At 32.8% G+C, this 14467-nt stretch overlaps 1 protein-coding gene across 8 annotated transcripts in view; it reads right to left on the bottom strand.

The window, feature by feature from the left end:
- Positions 1-2159: 2159 nt before the first annotated feature.
- Positions 2160-14467, bottom strand: part of PTBP3 (polypyrimidine tract binding protein 3) — a 95283-nt gene continuing 82975 nt past the window's right edge. For all 8 annotated transcript variants that reach the window (XM_037027303.2, XM_017677275.3, XM_017677277.3 and 5 more), the window contains 7 exons: positions 14198-14275; positions 12070-12209; positions 11752-11785; positions 9537-9629; positions 8557-8773; positions 7463-7540; positions 2160-7332 (listed from right to left, as the gene is read on the bottom strand). In XM_037027303.2, the coding sequence (XP_036883198.1) occupies positions 7200-7332; positions 7463-7540; positions 8557-8773; positions 9537-9629; positions 11752-11785; positions 12070-12209; positions 14198-14275 (773 nt within the window). In that variant the 3' untranslated portion in view covers positions 2160-7199. The remainder of the gene's footprint in view (positions 7333-7462; positions 7541-8556; positions 8774-9536; positions 9630-11751; positions 11786-12069; positions 12210-14197; positions 14276-14467) is intronic.

The following is a 14467-nucleotide window of genomic DNA, read 5'->3' as shown; positions in this document are numbered from 1 at the left end:
AATCACACAAATTGTAAACAGAATGGGTTTAACGCTTTTTTAAACTATTCTAGCATCACAGTTCAATTATCAACAAATGCTGGGCATTGAAAATTGGGCACAGCTTGTCTGATATTGTCCTCTTAATTTGATTATTTCTGCAACTGTTCAAGTAATGGCATACGTCTTAGGAATGATCAGTTTTGAAATGGCTTATGTCTAAGAGTGGAGACAATTATTGCAGGGTATGTGTTCCTATACATTAATAAATTAACAGTAGGATAGCTTTAACCACATTTATTTTGGCTAGAAAATTGCCTAGAGAGAGGCCTCATGATCCATTCTGGGGGCTTCCTCTTGAAGGCAAGAGTTCAAAACTATCTGATTTATGGATTTAGGCTGACATTCCCACTAGATAACACATTTTGAAAAGGCAAGCCACCATGACTTTAACTCTATCCTCCCCAGCACCTAGCTCAGTTGCTGGGGCCGTCAGTACTTGATGACCTAAGTGAACAACTTTTATTAAATAGTATTAATGATAATGAGGTAAATTGTGTCTCCCCCAAATTCTCATGTAGAAGTCCTAAACCCCAGTGTCTCAGAATGTGACTATTTGAAGACAGGGTCTTTAAAGAGGTTGATGAGGGTAAAATAAGTTCAGACGAGTGGGCCCTAATCCAGTATGACCAGTGTCCTTATAAAAAGAGATTAGGACACAGACACACACAGAGAAAAGACCACGTGAAGGCACAGGAGAAGATGGCCATTTATATGTCAAAGGAAGAGGCCTTAAAAGAAATAAACCTGCTGACATTTTGATCTTAGACTTCTAACCTGCAGAACTGTAAGAAAATTAATTTATCTAAGCTACCTAGTCTGCGGTACTTTGTCAGCCCTAACAAGCTAATATAAATAGTAATTACATTCTTCAAGAGTTAGTGTCTTAAGTGTGCAATTTGAAATTACATTTTTAGTTCAAAAATTTCAGAAGTGGGTAAGCATTTTTACTTCTCAGCAGAAACACCCTCACTACTTATACAATACCTTTAAATTGGTTTTGGTAGTTTTCAGAAGAATATATAAAGCACCCCAATTTCCGGTACAGACTTCTAAATCAAAACCCTCACAAAAGGTAGCAGGACAGAACTACAACACCTGGGCACAATGGAGAGTACTTGATAAATGTCAAGGAGATACGGACTCTAGTCTAGACTCTGCAAATAACTAGCATGAGGCTTTGGGCAAGTCACTTCCTTTTCTTTGCAACTTACCTTTAAAAAGTGGAAACTGAACTAGATAGTCTCTTAGATCAAAACAGAGCATTCCACTGTATAAGTAAGCATTTCATGGCCAAACAATTTTATAAAACCTTATATGGTCATAGGGTTATTTTATCCTTTCCTGATAAAAATGCCTCTCGTGCTTAAAAAAAAATCTTATTACATTTATAGAGACAATAGATTTTAAAGGTAAGCTAGCAAAGATCAGTAATGGTTACTTAATTTTGTAGTCTATTAAAAATAGATTCCCACTTCCAGAAGATCCTAGAGTAAAAAGATTAATATAAATGACTTTTTTTTCTTTTTTGGCCTGGTTAAAAAAAAAATGTTGCTTAGACTTCTACAATCCAATGAATTCTTTAAAGAACCTAGAAATAAAACCTTTGCTGAAGGAAGAGCAATGTACAGGCAGCTGGTAACTGTGTTGTTACCCTTTAATTAAAGAAGGCAGAAATTTACTTTGAGATCACTCCTCATGTCTCAGAATTTATATACAGCAATCCTATAGGAAATCCAAAAACTAAACCAGAAAAAATGTTCGGACTCATTTGGCACTGCGTGCGTGCGTGCGTGCGTCTGTGTGTGTGTGTGAGGGGGGGGGGGGCAGAGAGAGAGAGAGAGCGCAAATGTGTACTTGTACTAAAGGGGAGTGCCAGAGGCTGCATTAAAAAGGGTGATTAGAAAAGCACTTTGCTGTTCAAATGAGAACTGTTCCTTAATTAAGAGAGGTGATTAGTGGACTGAGGATGTTTTCAGTTTTTAAAGTTGTATTTGCTTGCTATTCTGTAACTAGGACAAGTTTAGATGGATGGCTATGAAAAAGAAAAGAAAATGTGACATCATTAGAATTACAGGTAAGACAAAGGGAAACCCAAAGCACAGACAAGAACACAGAAAAATTTTAAGAGCGTACAGATGTCATGACATTTATTAAAAGGCATGCTACAATGCTATACTTGTTAGGAAAAGAGATTAGAGATACCAAGTAATAGTCAGCAAATATACAAACTGAACAAAAATGGATTATATTGTAGTGTACAGAAGCTTGAATTAACCATGCACTTCGCATTTAGAAAATATGTTTTTTAATATTTTATCTTCTCTTTGCATTTATAACATAATTCACTTCAACAATCACAGAATCCTTTTCTTCCAATGCCACAAACTGTGTTACAAATGAAAGCTGGTACTGCTGCTTATCAAAATATACAAGACAATTGACATTTTATATAAAACCACTTTATATGTTAACTTGTTCCCCAAAACATTTTTTTTTTTTTGGCCTGGTTAAAAAAAAAAATGTTGCTACAAATATTTACAGCATTTTCTTCTGTTAGATGAACATTCTTACAAACTGAAAAAGGGAATTTTATGAACAGACCATGTAGAACACAAGACAATGTCAGAGGCTCCTAGCTGTGCTATTTTTTTTTTCTTAAATACAGTACTGAAAATGCCCATCAAACCCATTCTGTTCACATTTAAACCCCCATTTTCTCTAAGTAGTCTATTCACCAATAGGAAATAGAAAGCAAAGGCTGCTTTGCACTGGGTCTTCTTTCAGAAAGGAGCTTGGGAAAGAATGCTGAACAGAGAGGAGTTAAAACCAGAACAGCCAGTCTTTGGTCAGAGCAAGGAGGTGACATTTTGATGCAAAACTTTGCTTGGTCAGCAATCCCTACAATTAATATTTTCTGGATGTGGGATGAATTCTTAAAAAATATGGGTAATAATGCTAAGGGGGGAAAAAGGCCAGAGTTATGATTTTTATTAAATGACATCAAAAATAGCTATTTAAATATTTGTTATTACAACTACTACATAGATCCAAAACTGAAAATAACAACAAAAACCTGTTTACAGTGTTGACTTAAGCTTGCCATAAGCAGCTTTCAATCATGACAAGTATCACCAAGGTCACTGGACCAGACAAATATCCCTGTTCTCTGGAACATATGCCTCAGGTTACAAAAACTAAGATGACTGCCACAAAGATGTAGAGCAGCTCTGCTCTTGGACCTGCATGTTACATAATGAAGAATATGTGATAAAGGCAAAAGTGTAACTGAGACTTCATTTATACAGCTACAATTTTCTGCTTGTGTGAATAGCCTATGGGATAACATTCTTTTAAAACTACATAGTACATATTTCCTGAAACCAGAATACTGATACTACTACCTTGGTCTCAAATAGGAAGAAAAGGTCAATTAAGACTACTGAAGAAGGCACATAAACTTTGGTCCTGTTTTCTCTCCCTCTATAAAACACCAAAAACTAGTATTTCAGTAATTTCCTATATTTTAAGTCATTCACAACGGTTAGAATTTGCTCTGAAAAAAGACTGCAAATAGTCTTGTAGATAAGAACACAGCTGTTTTAAAAGACAGCTGAGTTATATTTTCTTTAAAGGAAAAGTTTTGTGCAATCTAAATTGTATTTCTTCTAGCACAATAGTAGACTATTTTAAGTCTGGTGGTTTTATTCTTGTTACCAACTGATCAAGACAAAGGAAAGGCTAAGAAAAATGCTTTTACGCATAGTAATGTTGCCTTTTTGGTTTTAAAAATAGCAGTACACATTAGGTTTTATAAAAGAGGCTGACAGTTTGGCAAACATAGGGTTTTTAAGTGAGAGAGGGTAAAACACATACTTTTGAGCTTATCATCTTTTGTCTGAAAATATTATGTGGAAACAGAAGAGAAACTGCATGATAATATACTCAATGTATAAACTTTGCTGCCTAATGACATTGAAGCTTTGAAAAGTTTATATGAAACTGAACAGATATTCATGAGCACACTTTTTATCAACTGACACAGAACCTATGATCAACCATCCTAGGTGGAGCCAAAGGAGGAATTGCTCCCATAAGGAATTAGGCAGGCAGAAATTGTCTCTCTAAAAACTGTGAGATCTGTATCTTTCAACACAGAATCAGAAACATTTCTGTAACTAACAGATTACAATATTTAGTCTTACACAAACAATTTATGGCATTCTCCAGGGGCTACTGAGGAATTCTGATACTCTCCAGTAAGTTATCAATTAAGACACTGGGTATTTTCTATTTGTATCTCACAGAAAACACATTTTACTGCTATGCAAGTTATTTAAATCTCAAAGTAAAACTTTTTGGCATAAATTGCTATTGTTAACTGTGTACTGCTATTTTTTAAAGTCCTGAATATATATACTTTGTGTAAAGTCAAAGACACTTCTAAAAGTGACAAGACAATATTCCTTAAAATAAAGTAAATAAACCTAAAAATAGGATACTATGACAGCTCAAACAGCAAAAAAAAACATTGCTTAGAAGATATCAAATAAATGCATGCCAAAACAAAAATACAAATATCTAGTTTTTCTACTCCCCTGACATTTTTACAGAAACTATACCAACAAATACTGTAGACCTCTGTAATTCAAACAGCAAATAGCCCAATATGGACAACAGCCATGTGCTACAGCTAATTTCAGACACAAATTGATGGTTTCAAATACACTATTTTAAACAAGCATCTCACTTTTCCAAATCTTAATTTGATTTTATCGATAAATTAAAATGTATGTAATGTGCATATATATGTACATTAGAGGAGTGTACATATGTATATACACTTATCTATACACATACACAAATCCCTGAAAAGGATTCAAATGTTCTAAGATTTAAAGGCCTTTCCCTACTTCAAAATTATATTCAACCCCATTATGATCTCCTTTCTGCTACACTTTTGCTACACTTACACTGAATGTTGTAAGAATCAGGAATTACAATTACAGTCATTCCTACCTCAAATGAAATAATCTGATGTAACACGCTACTAAAAATTATAATGTGCCTATATGCAAGGAAAAAAAAGAAGCAAATTTTGGGAGATTTCTCAAAGAAATTGATTTTCCTTCTCACTTGGTGTTTCAGTAAAAATATACTTTATATTTGGAAAAAATCAAATTAGATAAATGATTAATCCTCTCTATTCAGCTAATGCTAAAACTGATCCATCTGAAGGTTTCCATTTAGTTCAACCAACTAACTGTTGTTCAGTGTTGAGTGAATCTACTTTTTAACAATTTATACTATCTTTTATCGTCTCTAATTTTTTAACATTTCTTTTGGAAAAACCTGTGTTCAAATTCATGGTTGAAATATATCAAAGAGATTGAAATATTCTTTTTAAAGGGTGAGATGAGCCACTCTGAGAATCTTAAAAGTGTAAAAGGGGTGGACAAAAATGACCCTTTTGACAAGTACTCCTTTTAAAAAATCTGATCAAACACTGATGGAGTAATTAATGAAAGTAAAGTTTCTCATTAAAAAAAGTTCTACATTTTATAACCACTGAAACAACATTAAAGTGTACTCTTACATTCAACCAAAAAGAAAGAGACAGAGTATGAGAAAAAAACCACCTTCTCATCCTCTAGCTCCACGGGCACTGAGTAATGAAGCTACAGTAACAAAGAAAAGCAAGTTCTTTTTTGAGTACTGAGAAAAAAACAAGTAATCCTGAGACAAATTCTAATGGGTGATAGAGATCAAACAAGATCCAGAAACTGAGACTGCATTGTATAGCCCCAAATTGGTACACTGTAACTGGCAATGACCTACTGGTCACCACATGAAGAGGCCTACAGGTGTGTACTGAGTTACTCTCCAAACCATTTACCCATCCCCACCCCATCTCTGCACCAAAGCACCAAAAATTTAAATAGAAACTATTACTTATTGAAAACCACTTAAAATTGCAATGAAAAAAACTTTAAAATCTTTACCAAAACAAGGAGTGAAAAAACAAAATGCTCACCAAGCCCACAATATAGCTTTCAAGATACTTAGATAAAACTCTAACCTATTGTATCATAAGCACATAATAAGGCACATAATAAGAAATTAAGTAAATACACAGTAATTCTGAATAAGTATTAGAGATTATAGTGGTACAAAAAACCCTTGAGATTATTTTTTTTCTAAAAGAAGACCTTACCAAAAATAACTTTTAAAAAATCTGTCAAACCATATGATAGACCTGAATATTTCCTTAAGACTGTAAACGTTTTTTCTGAAAACAATTATAAAAAAGTAGTTTATAAGTAGGATTTTTTTTAAATTTTCAAGATGACATTATATTACTCAGCAAATGTGTCATTCTGAAATTTAAAACATGAGTTTTCCTAATAAAATTATTAATTATTCTGACAACTTAATAGATCCTTGTTGGATTCCACTTAATTTCCTTGGGGACAGCTGAGACACTTCATTTCTACAAATTCTTATGAAGTTAAATATATGCATTATTCAAAGGGGTATCTTACAGAGAAAAAAAGGAATCAGTCAAAGAAAACATGCAAGTTTATAAATTTGCTTCAAATATACCCCAATTTTTGTTTATGTATAATAACTATCAATATATGCCAAATAATCTATATAATTTATAAGTGAACAATTTCCTATAGGGGTCGAACTTCTGAATCATCAAGTTAAAAACTTGATTGTAGGTAATATAAATTACTTACCTCAAGTAATTGTAAAAGTATATGTATGCTTAAATTTTTCAAAGTACAAAGGAGTTTAGAAATATTGTATAAGACTGATCTGGACCCAAACTAAAAGAAAGTCTGTCCTCTTGAAACCCAATTTAATATAGGGAACTAAATTATTGGGAAAAAATTTTTTCCTGATTTTTTTTTCCCTGAAAGTTGTTTTCATAGAAACTATGGTACAAAGGATAAACAAACCTTTGATCACATATTTGCAGGGGGGGAAAACATGGGAAAAAATAACATCCCTTGATTTTCTTAAATATATTTGAATATCAAACTCAGAAAGTTATTTTTGTGAAAGAGGCAGAATTGGTCTTGAGCTGCTTGTCTACGTCTGAAGGTTTTACTGAAATTATGGTCCAGTCTTAGGAGAAAAAATTCACAGAAAAGTTAGATTGTAGATTTTGAAAAGGAAACTCTGAGGTGGTGATTTTCTCCAAGGTCATGGTTATGAAGCTCAATGAGGGCCTGGATTGCTTCTTCCACAGATCCTAACTGAATGAGTGCCATTTTGCGATCTTTCCTGAAAATAGTATAAAAAATATAAGAGGTATATAGAATTAATATTGTGTAAAAACCATCATTGAACTACCTTAAAAATTTGCATGCCATATTAAATATTGTTAATGTATTTCTTGAAAGCATGGACTTACTGAAAGAATTTAAAAGCCTTCACTGAACATCCAGCTTCTGTAAAAAGGTTCTTCAGATCATCAACTGTAACAGAAGGGCTGTGAAAATATCACAGTGTCAACTATCTTAGCCCCAATTCTTTATTCCAGAACTTTATTTACCTTTCTCTGTTCTCAGTCTTTAAGTGAACACACAACCCCATACTCTAAAGTTGTTACCCAAAGCTTATCTCCCCTCATGTATTAGATTAATTTAAACAAAATTGCCATCTTTGTAGGTCAAAGATTTCAAGAACTAGAATAGGTATTGTCAGATGTTTTCTATAAAAGGCCACACATTAAATACCTGGGTTTTGACAGCTGCACAGTCTCTGTTGCAACTGTTCAGCTTTGCTACTGTAGCTCAAAAGCAACCACAGATAATATATAAATGAATTTGATTGTGGTTGTGTCCCATGAAACTTTATTTATGAAAGGGGAGATCTGAATTTTATATGATTTTATCAAATCACAAAATATTTTTTTGCTTTTTTCCTAACCATTTGAAAATGTAAGAAATCAATCTCAGCCAACAGGCCACACAGAAACAGATGATTTAATCCATGGGCTGTAGTTTGTTGATCCCAGAGTTAGAATATGACTGAACAAATAAAATGGTCATAAGAAAATAATTTTTAGCTTTTAAGTAATTAACATATATATAAAGGCTTTACAGCTTATAAAAAAAGAGAATTCGTTTTTACAAATTCCTAAAAACATAAAGTATTTGATTTTGCTAAGTTGGTTAATTAAGAGTCTTTACTTTTATACAAAAGGATGAACAAGGATATACCAATGAAGTATTTCTGCAGAAACTTTATGCCCCATAGTAACTGAAAGGTAAGCATTGCTAATTTTTTATGTGGAAAGAAAACTAAAACTTTGCTATCTTTCACTTTTCAAGTGTATAACTGAGATATAATCTTTTTAAGACATGACAGCAAATAAATCATATCACAAGAAATTAGTGAATAGGACAACTGCTACATTAGAATAATTTCAGAGTTTCTAACCCTCACAAACCATATAGTATATACATTATTAATCATCTAAATGAATAATAATTAGGTACATACGGGATGTTGGAAAGATGCAGAGTGGCTGATGGTGGAAAAATATTCTGGAAGTTTTTAGAACCAGGCTTTTTAAAGCGATGTAAAGGACTATTGCTAAAATCCTTAGTGAGACCTTGATCTTCTTGTCCCTCCCGAGGAAGCTGCACTGCTTGATGTTTGGACAGTGTCGCTCGAAGCACTTTCCCATACAGTCTCTGACCGCTCAGATGGTTCATTGCTGGTGTATAGGAAGAAAATCAGGAGAGTTTGATTATCAAGGTAGAGTCTCTGTAAAATTTGTCTAAATTATCACACATTCCTTTTATTTAGTCACTTAAAATTATACTGTCAGTTTGAGGGTTAAAATGGTTTTAAATCCAAGACTTTTACATATAGAAATGTATTAAGTGATTTTGTTTTACTGTAACGAAAGAAAAGCAATCAAACAAGAAATAACTATCTCCTAGCAGAGTGCTAGGAACCTCCAGAGTACTTGGAACATAACAAGCACTCAGGAAATGGTTATTCAATAAATTAGTTTAATCTCGAGCAAGCATTTTTATAACAAATCTGAAAGCAATATTTTAACAGTCACTTTAACAATGAACAGTAAGGTCATGGAAAGACATTTTCTTGCCCCATTATTATTAAGTTCATCTCCACTTTTAAGTCATACAACAGGTCTAGAAAACTTAATTTGGAAGGGAAACAAACAACCAAGTAAGTAAACTAAAATGAAACAAAATAAGTCATGTTTATTAGTTTAAACTTAATGGAAAAACCCTAGAGTCAAAGCTCTAAACATCGCCAATATGTTCAAGGAGATAAATCAACTTCAGACTTCAAAGAATAGTAAGTATTTTTTTTATCTCAAAATATAAGGGGGTTCAAATAATAATGAAAGCAATCTCCAGTAAAATTATATTCATACTAGCTATGTTTGTTTAATTTACAGGAAAATTCACATATAAGTTTATCATTATTATTAATAATTTTAATACCTAGCTGAGCTTGATTTGCATCTGCCATCTGAACCAAGGCATTTTCTTTCTTATTAAACATAATCTTCACTCGATGCACATCACCATATACTCCTAATTAAAAAAGATAAACGTTTTTTAATGCCTGTGTTTAATATTTAATTAATTTTCCTAACATATTTAAAGGTGGCTTTTCTCATATTATATATGTTCCCTAGGCAATTTCATACATTTACTTCTAAGTTCATATCTTTTTTATGTTCCAAATCTATTCATCTGTTCACCCTTTTTCACTTCATGTCCCATAAATACTTCAAATTTAACATGTTCCAAACAAATTCATCTCCCCTTTCATCTTACCACTTCCAGGGCTCATAAACTCTGTTGATAAATATTATGATCATTCACATATTTGCTCCAGACAGACATCTGGAGTCATCATTTGACTATTCTCTCTCCTTAAACTCCCAACAGCCAACCTGTCACCAGCACTCACTGACTCCAGGGCCTAAATCTCTCTCACAATTGTTTACTTCTTTCCATCCTCACTACCATCAAAACTGTCATCATCATTTCACATCTGGACTATCAAAAATCCTCCCAAGTGATCTGATTACATTCAATTTTTCTACACTAGTCTTCCCCAAAGTGAGTCCCACATCCCAAAGGACAGACAAAATGATTCACTGGTGTATGAGAGGCAAATAAACCCTATTTATGCTGATTTGTTTATATAAACCATTTTGAAAATTTATATTTTACTGATTTTTAATATACAGATGAAACTATAGGCAGAAATTTCTGCAAGATGAAAGGCATTCTCTCATTTTTTTCATTCAGTGTATTAACATATATTGCAGCTTATGTGCTACACTGTATCACCAGTATTATAAAAATGAGACCTTTAATCACATTACTACCATACTTTGCAATGAGGTAAGAGCATGCCTATGCAAATCTGCAAGGCACCCAAAGGGGTGCTGGTGATCTTGTGGGCAAGCACCTAAAACTACTGAACTTAAAGATAAAGAGGACTTCTAAAGTTTAAAACAGAAAGACAAGTATTCCAAATTTGCTGTCCTCCTCTGAAATTATAAGTGGCTGAAGCAGATATTCTTTAAAAGAAAAATAACACAATTTGTTCTTAAAGCTGAGGGTGGTATTTAAAAAAATATTCTAATGCAACAGTTTTCAAGATCAACTCACTTAACAAGAGAAATATGGAACATTTCCAGATAAAGTACAACACAAATTAGTGGATTACACTGGAAAATTAGTATCAAAATTAGTCAGGTACAGCAACACTGAACACTTCCATTATATCACACATCTTTATGAAGTATCTTTTCCAGTTATGACAACAGGAAAGGATGACAGAGGATCAAGTACTAAAATAAAGTGAATTTAGAATCAGACCTTGGACTAGTTAATCAAAATTAAGATTTTTGAAAATAATGAAACATATTAAACCATATTTCTCACTAAATGCATTTATGAAAAAACTTTTATTAAAAAATCTTCATTAAATACTGCTTATTTTATTGTTCTTATATTTGTACATATTACACTAACTACAGTGAATACACTAAAAGGTGGATGAAATCTTTGAATAATGAATCATATTCAATGAACCCACTTGGAAAACGTGCTCCTTTTTTTTACCTGAGTGAGGAACACTGTTAGAAAGTTTAGAGACTATTTTAAAAACCTGAATCTCATTAGCCTGTCTCCTGTTAAACCTATTCAATGGTTTCCCATTGTTCTTAGTTTAAAAACCAAGCTCCTTTAACTTAGCTTACCAAGTTCTTTGAGACCTTGCCCCTCTCCCTCGTCCAGCTTCAACATGTCTCTCCCTTATGCTCTCCATTGGACTTCCTTTGCTTCCATGTTCCAGTAGTTCTCTCTCACTGTTAGTATCTATGAAAGGACACTGCCCTTTCCTTCTGCCTGGCTAATGCTTTGCTCATTTTTCAAAAGTCAGCTTAACTATCATTTCTATTGGTACATCATCTTTGATTTCCTCAGCTAGTTCACTCTCCCAGCTATATGCTCCTATTACAATCTCTACTCCCTTTTAATAGAACTTTATTGTAATTGAAATTACTTCCTAAATCTTATTTGCTACTCTATCCTCAGTGTCAGCACACTACTTGGCATATAATAAATATTACTGAATTATGAAATAGTGTTCAATTCACATCATAGAAAATATTAAGAACAGCAAAAAGGAACTTACCAAATAAGATAAAAAGCCCATGTGGTGTGATAAGCTGTTTGAAAAGGATAACACAAAATATAAATGTCTAATTGAGGTAAAAATTTTAAGTTTTACTTGTAACAATAACATTTGACTTTGTTTAAAGCATTGACTTTATATACTTCTCTCTCTCTATATATATATATATATACACACACATATATATATACTAGTGATGAATTTTAATAAAGGTCCTTAAAACAAACTTAAAACATTTTTATTTGAATATGACCCTAGATCAGAAGTTACTATACCTCCTCCTGAAAGACTATTTACATGTAATACTTTTCAACTCACATCAGGATTGAGATTGGTGACGAGTAGAACAGAATTTCCTGGTATACCACTAGCCCCAGGAATGGCCATCCTTCCAGTGACAGCAGAGGAGGTGATTGTGAGAGGACCTAGAGCTCCAGGAACAGCTGGGACTGATAGACCTTTTTAAAACATCAAAAGCACTTCATTGTCTAGTAATCTACAGAATTACAATACTTGATATAATTTATGTAAATAAACAAAGACAAAAGCAAAAATACAGAAGAAAATGTGTCAAATTTACCATAAGGCTATCAAAGGCCAGTTTTCTGCCCTACAGACTCTGTCTGGAAGTTGAGGTACTTATTCTTTGACATTCTCATATTCAGTACTCTATTATCTATACAATACTTGCAACCAAATTCACTGGTCTTAAAAGCTATTAGGCTTTTTTTTTGGAGGTTCTATCAACTATAAGCACTGTTTCTTAAAATAGATATAGTCCAGCACATTTCTACAAGGTAAATGCAATTTTCATTTGACTTTTACCATAAAATCAGAGATACCAGAAAAAAAAAATTCTTCCAGGCAGAAGTCACAAATATGCATAGTTGGTGGTACTATATGTTCTAAAACTGGACTGTGGTAATGGCTGCAAAACTGTAAATTAATAAAAATCAGGTGATTGTACATATGTAGAATATATAATATTATTTATTGGAAAAGCATTTTGTAGCCTTGTAAAGTGCTATATAAACATTATTACAATCAAAAGATTTATAGAATTCAATATTCTTTTACAGCAAGATTTTTCATAGCTCTCCTTCCCATACTCATTCCAGAACTACTGAAAGTTCTGCAATACTTAAGTATTGACACTATATACTATACTTTAAAAAGCACACTATCTCAAAAGTTCCCACAATTTGTGTTCTCAGCTTATAATTTATCTAAGGTAAAATCTCTATAGTTTATGTAACATGAACTAGTTCTTTAATTTATTGTTTTTTTAAGCTCAAAATTTCTTATAATATATAGCAGCATCTGGTCACTTTACCAAAAATCATGTAATTAAACTGCAATATAGTTTATATGCAGACTGTTCTGTTTGACAGTCTAAGGAGGTCATTACTACTCATTCTACTCAGTTTTAAAACTGTGCAGACTGCTTTCTCAGGCTGGATACTTTTCCATGAAATCTATACTCAATAGTCTCTCACATGACTTCTTCCTATGCCCCTCCAATCCGAATCTGCAACTTTTGAGTAACTTTCGTAAGTATTATATACCACCAACAGTACAACTTATGTGTGTATATATCCCCCTACTAAATCTTAAAAGTCTTATAAACTCAGGAGTCCTCTTTACACATTTTTTCTATCTACTAGTGTTTTTCACACATATAATGCGTCAAAAGAAGTATCTAAAATAAGGGAAACTATGTATCATCCCCTTCCAAATGTATATCAATTGAATTTTCAGGACCATCAAATAAGTAAAAACAATGTATAATGCCTTCATTTTAATGGAACAGATAGAATATTCACTTAATTAAATATATGTTAAGATGTCATAAAACCATGAAAACCCTAAAACTTAAACTTCAACCCTATCATTCTTTCCTTTTTAGTTAATGTAACCCTCTCCATCACAGAGAGGAGAGGTAATATTCTGAAAGGACAGAAGAAGGAAAGAAGGAAAGGGCTTTATGAATAAGTTGAACAGTGAATGTTTATTAATTAAAATATTTACTGACTGCATGTATCCATCAAAGGCATTGAGAACACAAAGACAAATAAGACACAGGTCTGTTCAACATGTAACTAATAAGCTCATCAGCAAAAACATCCTTTATGAAGCCCATATATTTTATATAATAACCAAAAGGGCAAATATAAGGTTATTAAATATAGTCAACCTATAGTTATCTGTACCAATGGATAGTATAAAAGATGTGGAACTTGGGGATTGAGAACAGCCACAATTATTGGTAAGGACAAGGAAGCTGAGTATCATACAATGAGCCACTTCTATGGTTGATGTATCTATACTGCTTTTACTGTGAATCCTTCAAATATGCTAGTATTTTTCAACTTGGTAAATTCCTAGAAAATAAAGGACATCCTTAAAAAACCATTTCAAATTCAACTTAAAAAAAAAAAAAAGTCACCTGTAGCTTGAGGAAATCCAATGGCTGGGGCAAATCCAGCAGCCCCTGCATATGGTGAGGAAATTATGCCTGGTGCACCTAATGGGGAAGAGAAAATAAAATAAATGTATTATCTTCTATAAATATGTTTAGCAAAGCAATATAAAAATGGCTATATGAAGGTATATTATTGGTAAGGAGATTCTGTTATGCAGTAAATATGTGTTCAACAAGTGATCCTTCATGTATAAGAGCCTCTGCCACTTTCAGGGACTAACCCTGTACAACGGG

This window comes from Manis javanica, chromosome 2 (genome assembly GCF_040802235.1).
Source record: "Manis javanica isolate MJ-LG chromosome 2, MJ_LKY, whole genome shotgun sequence".
Taxonomy (NCBI): Eukaryota; Metazoa; Chordata; class Mammalia; order Pholidota; family Manidae; genus Manis; species Manis javanica.
The sequence above is the reverse complement of the archived record's forward strand: the minus strand, read 5'-3'. Positions and strand labels throughout refer to the sequence as shown.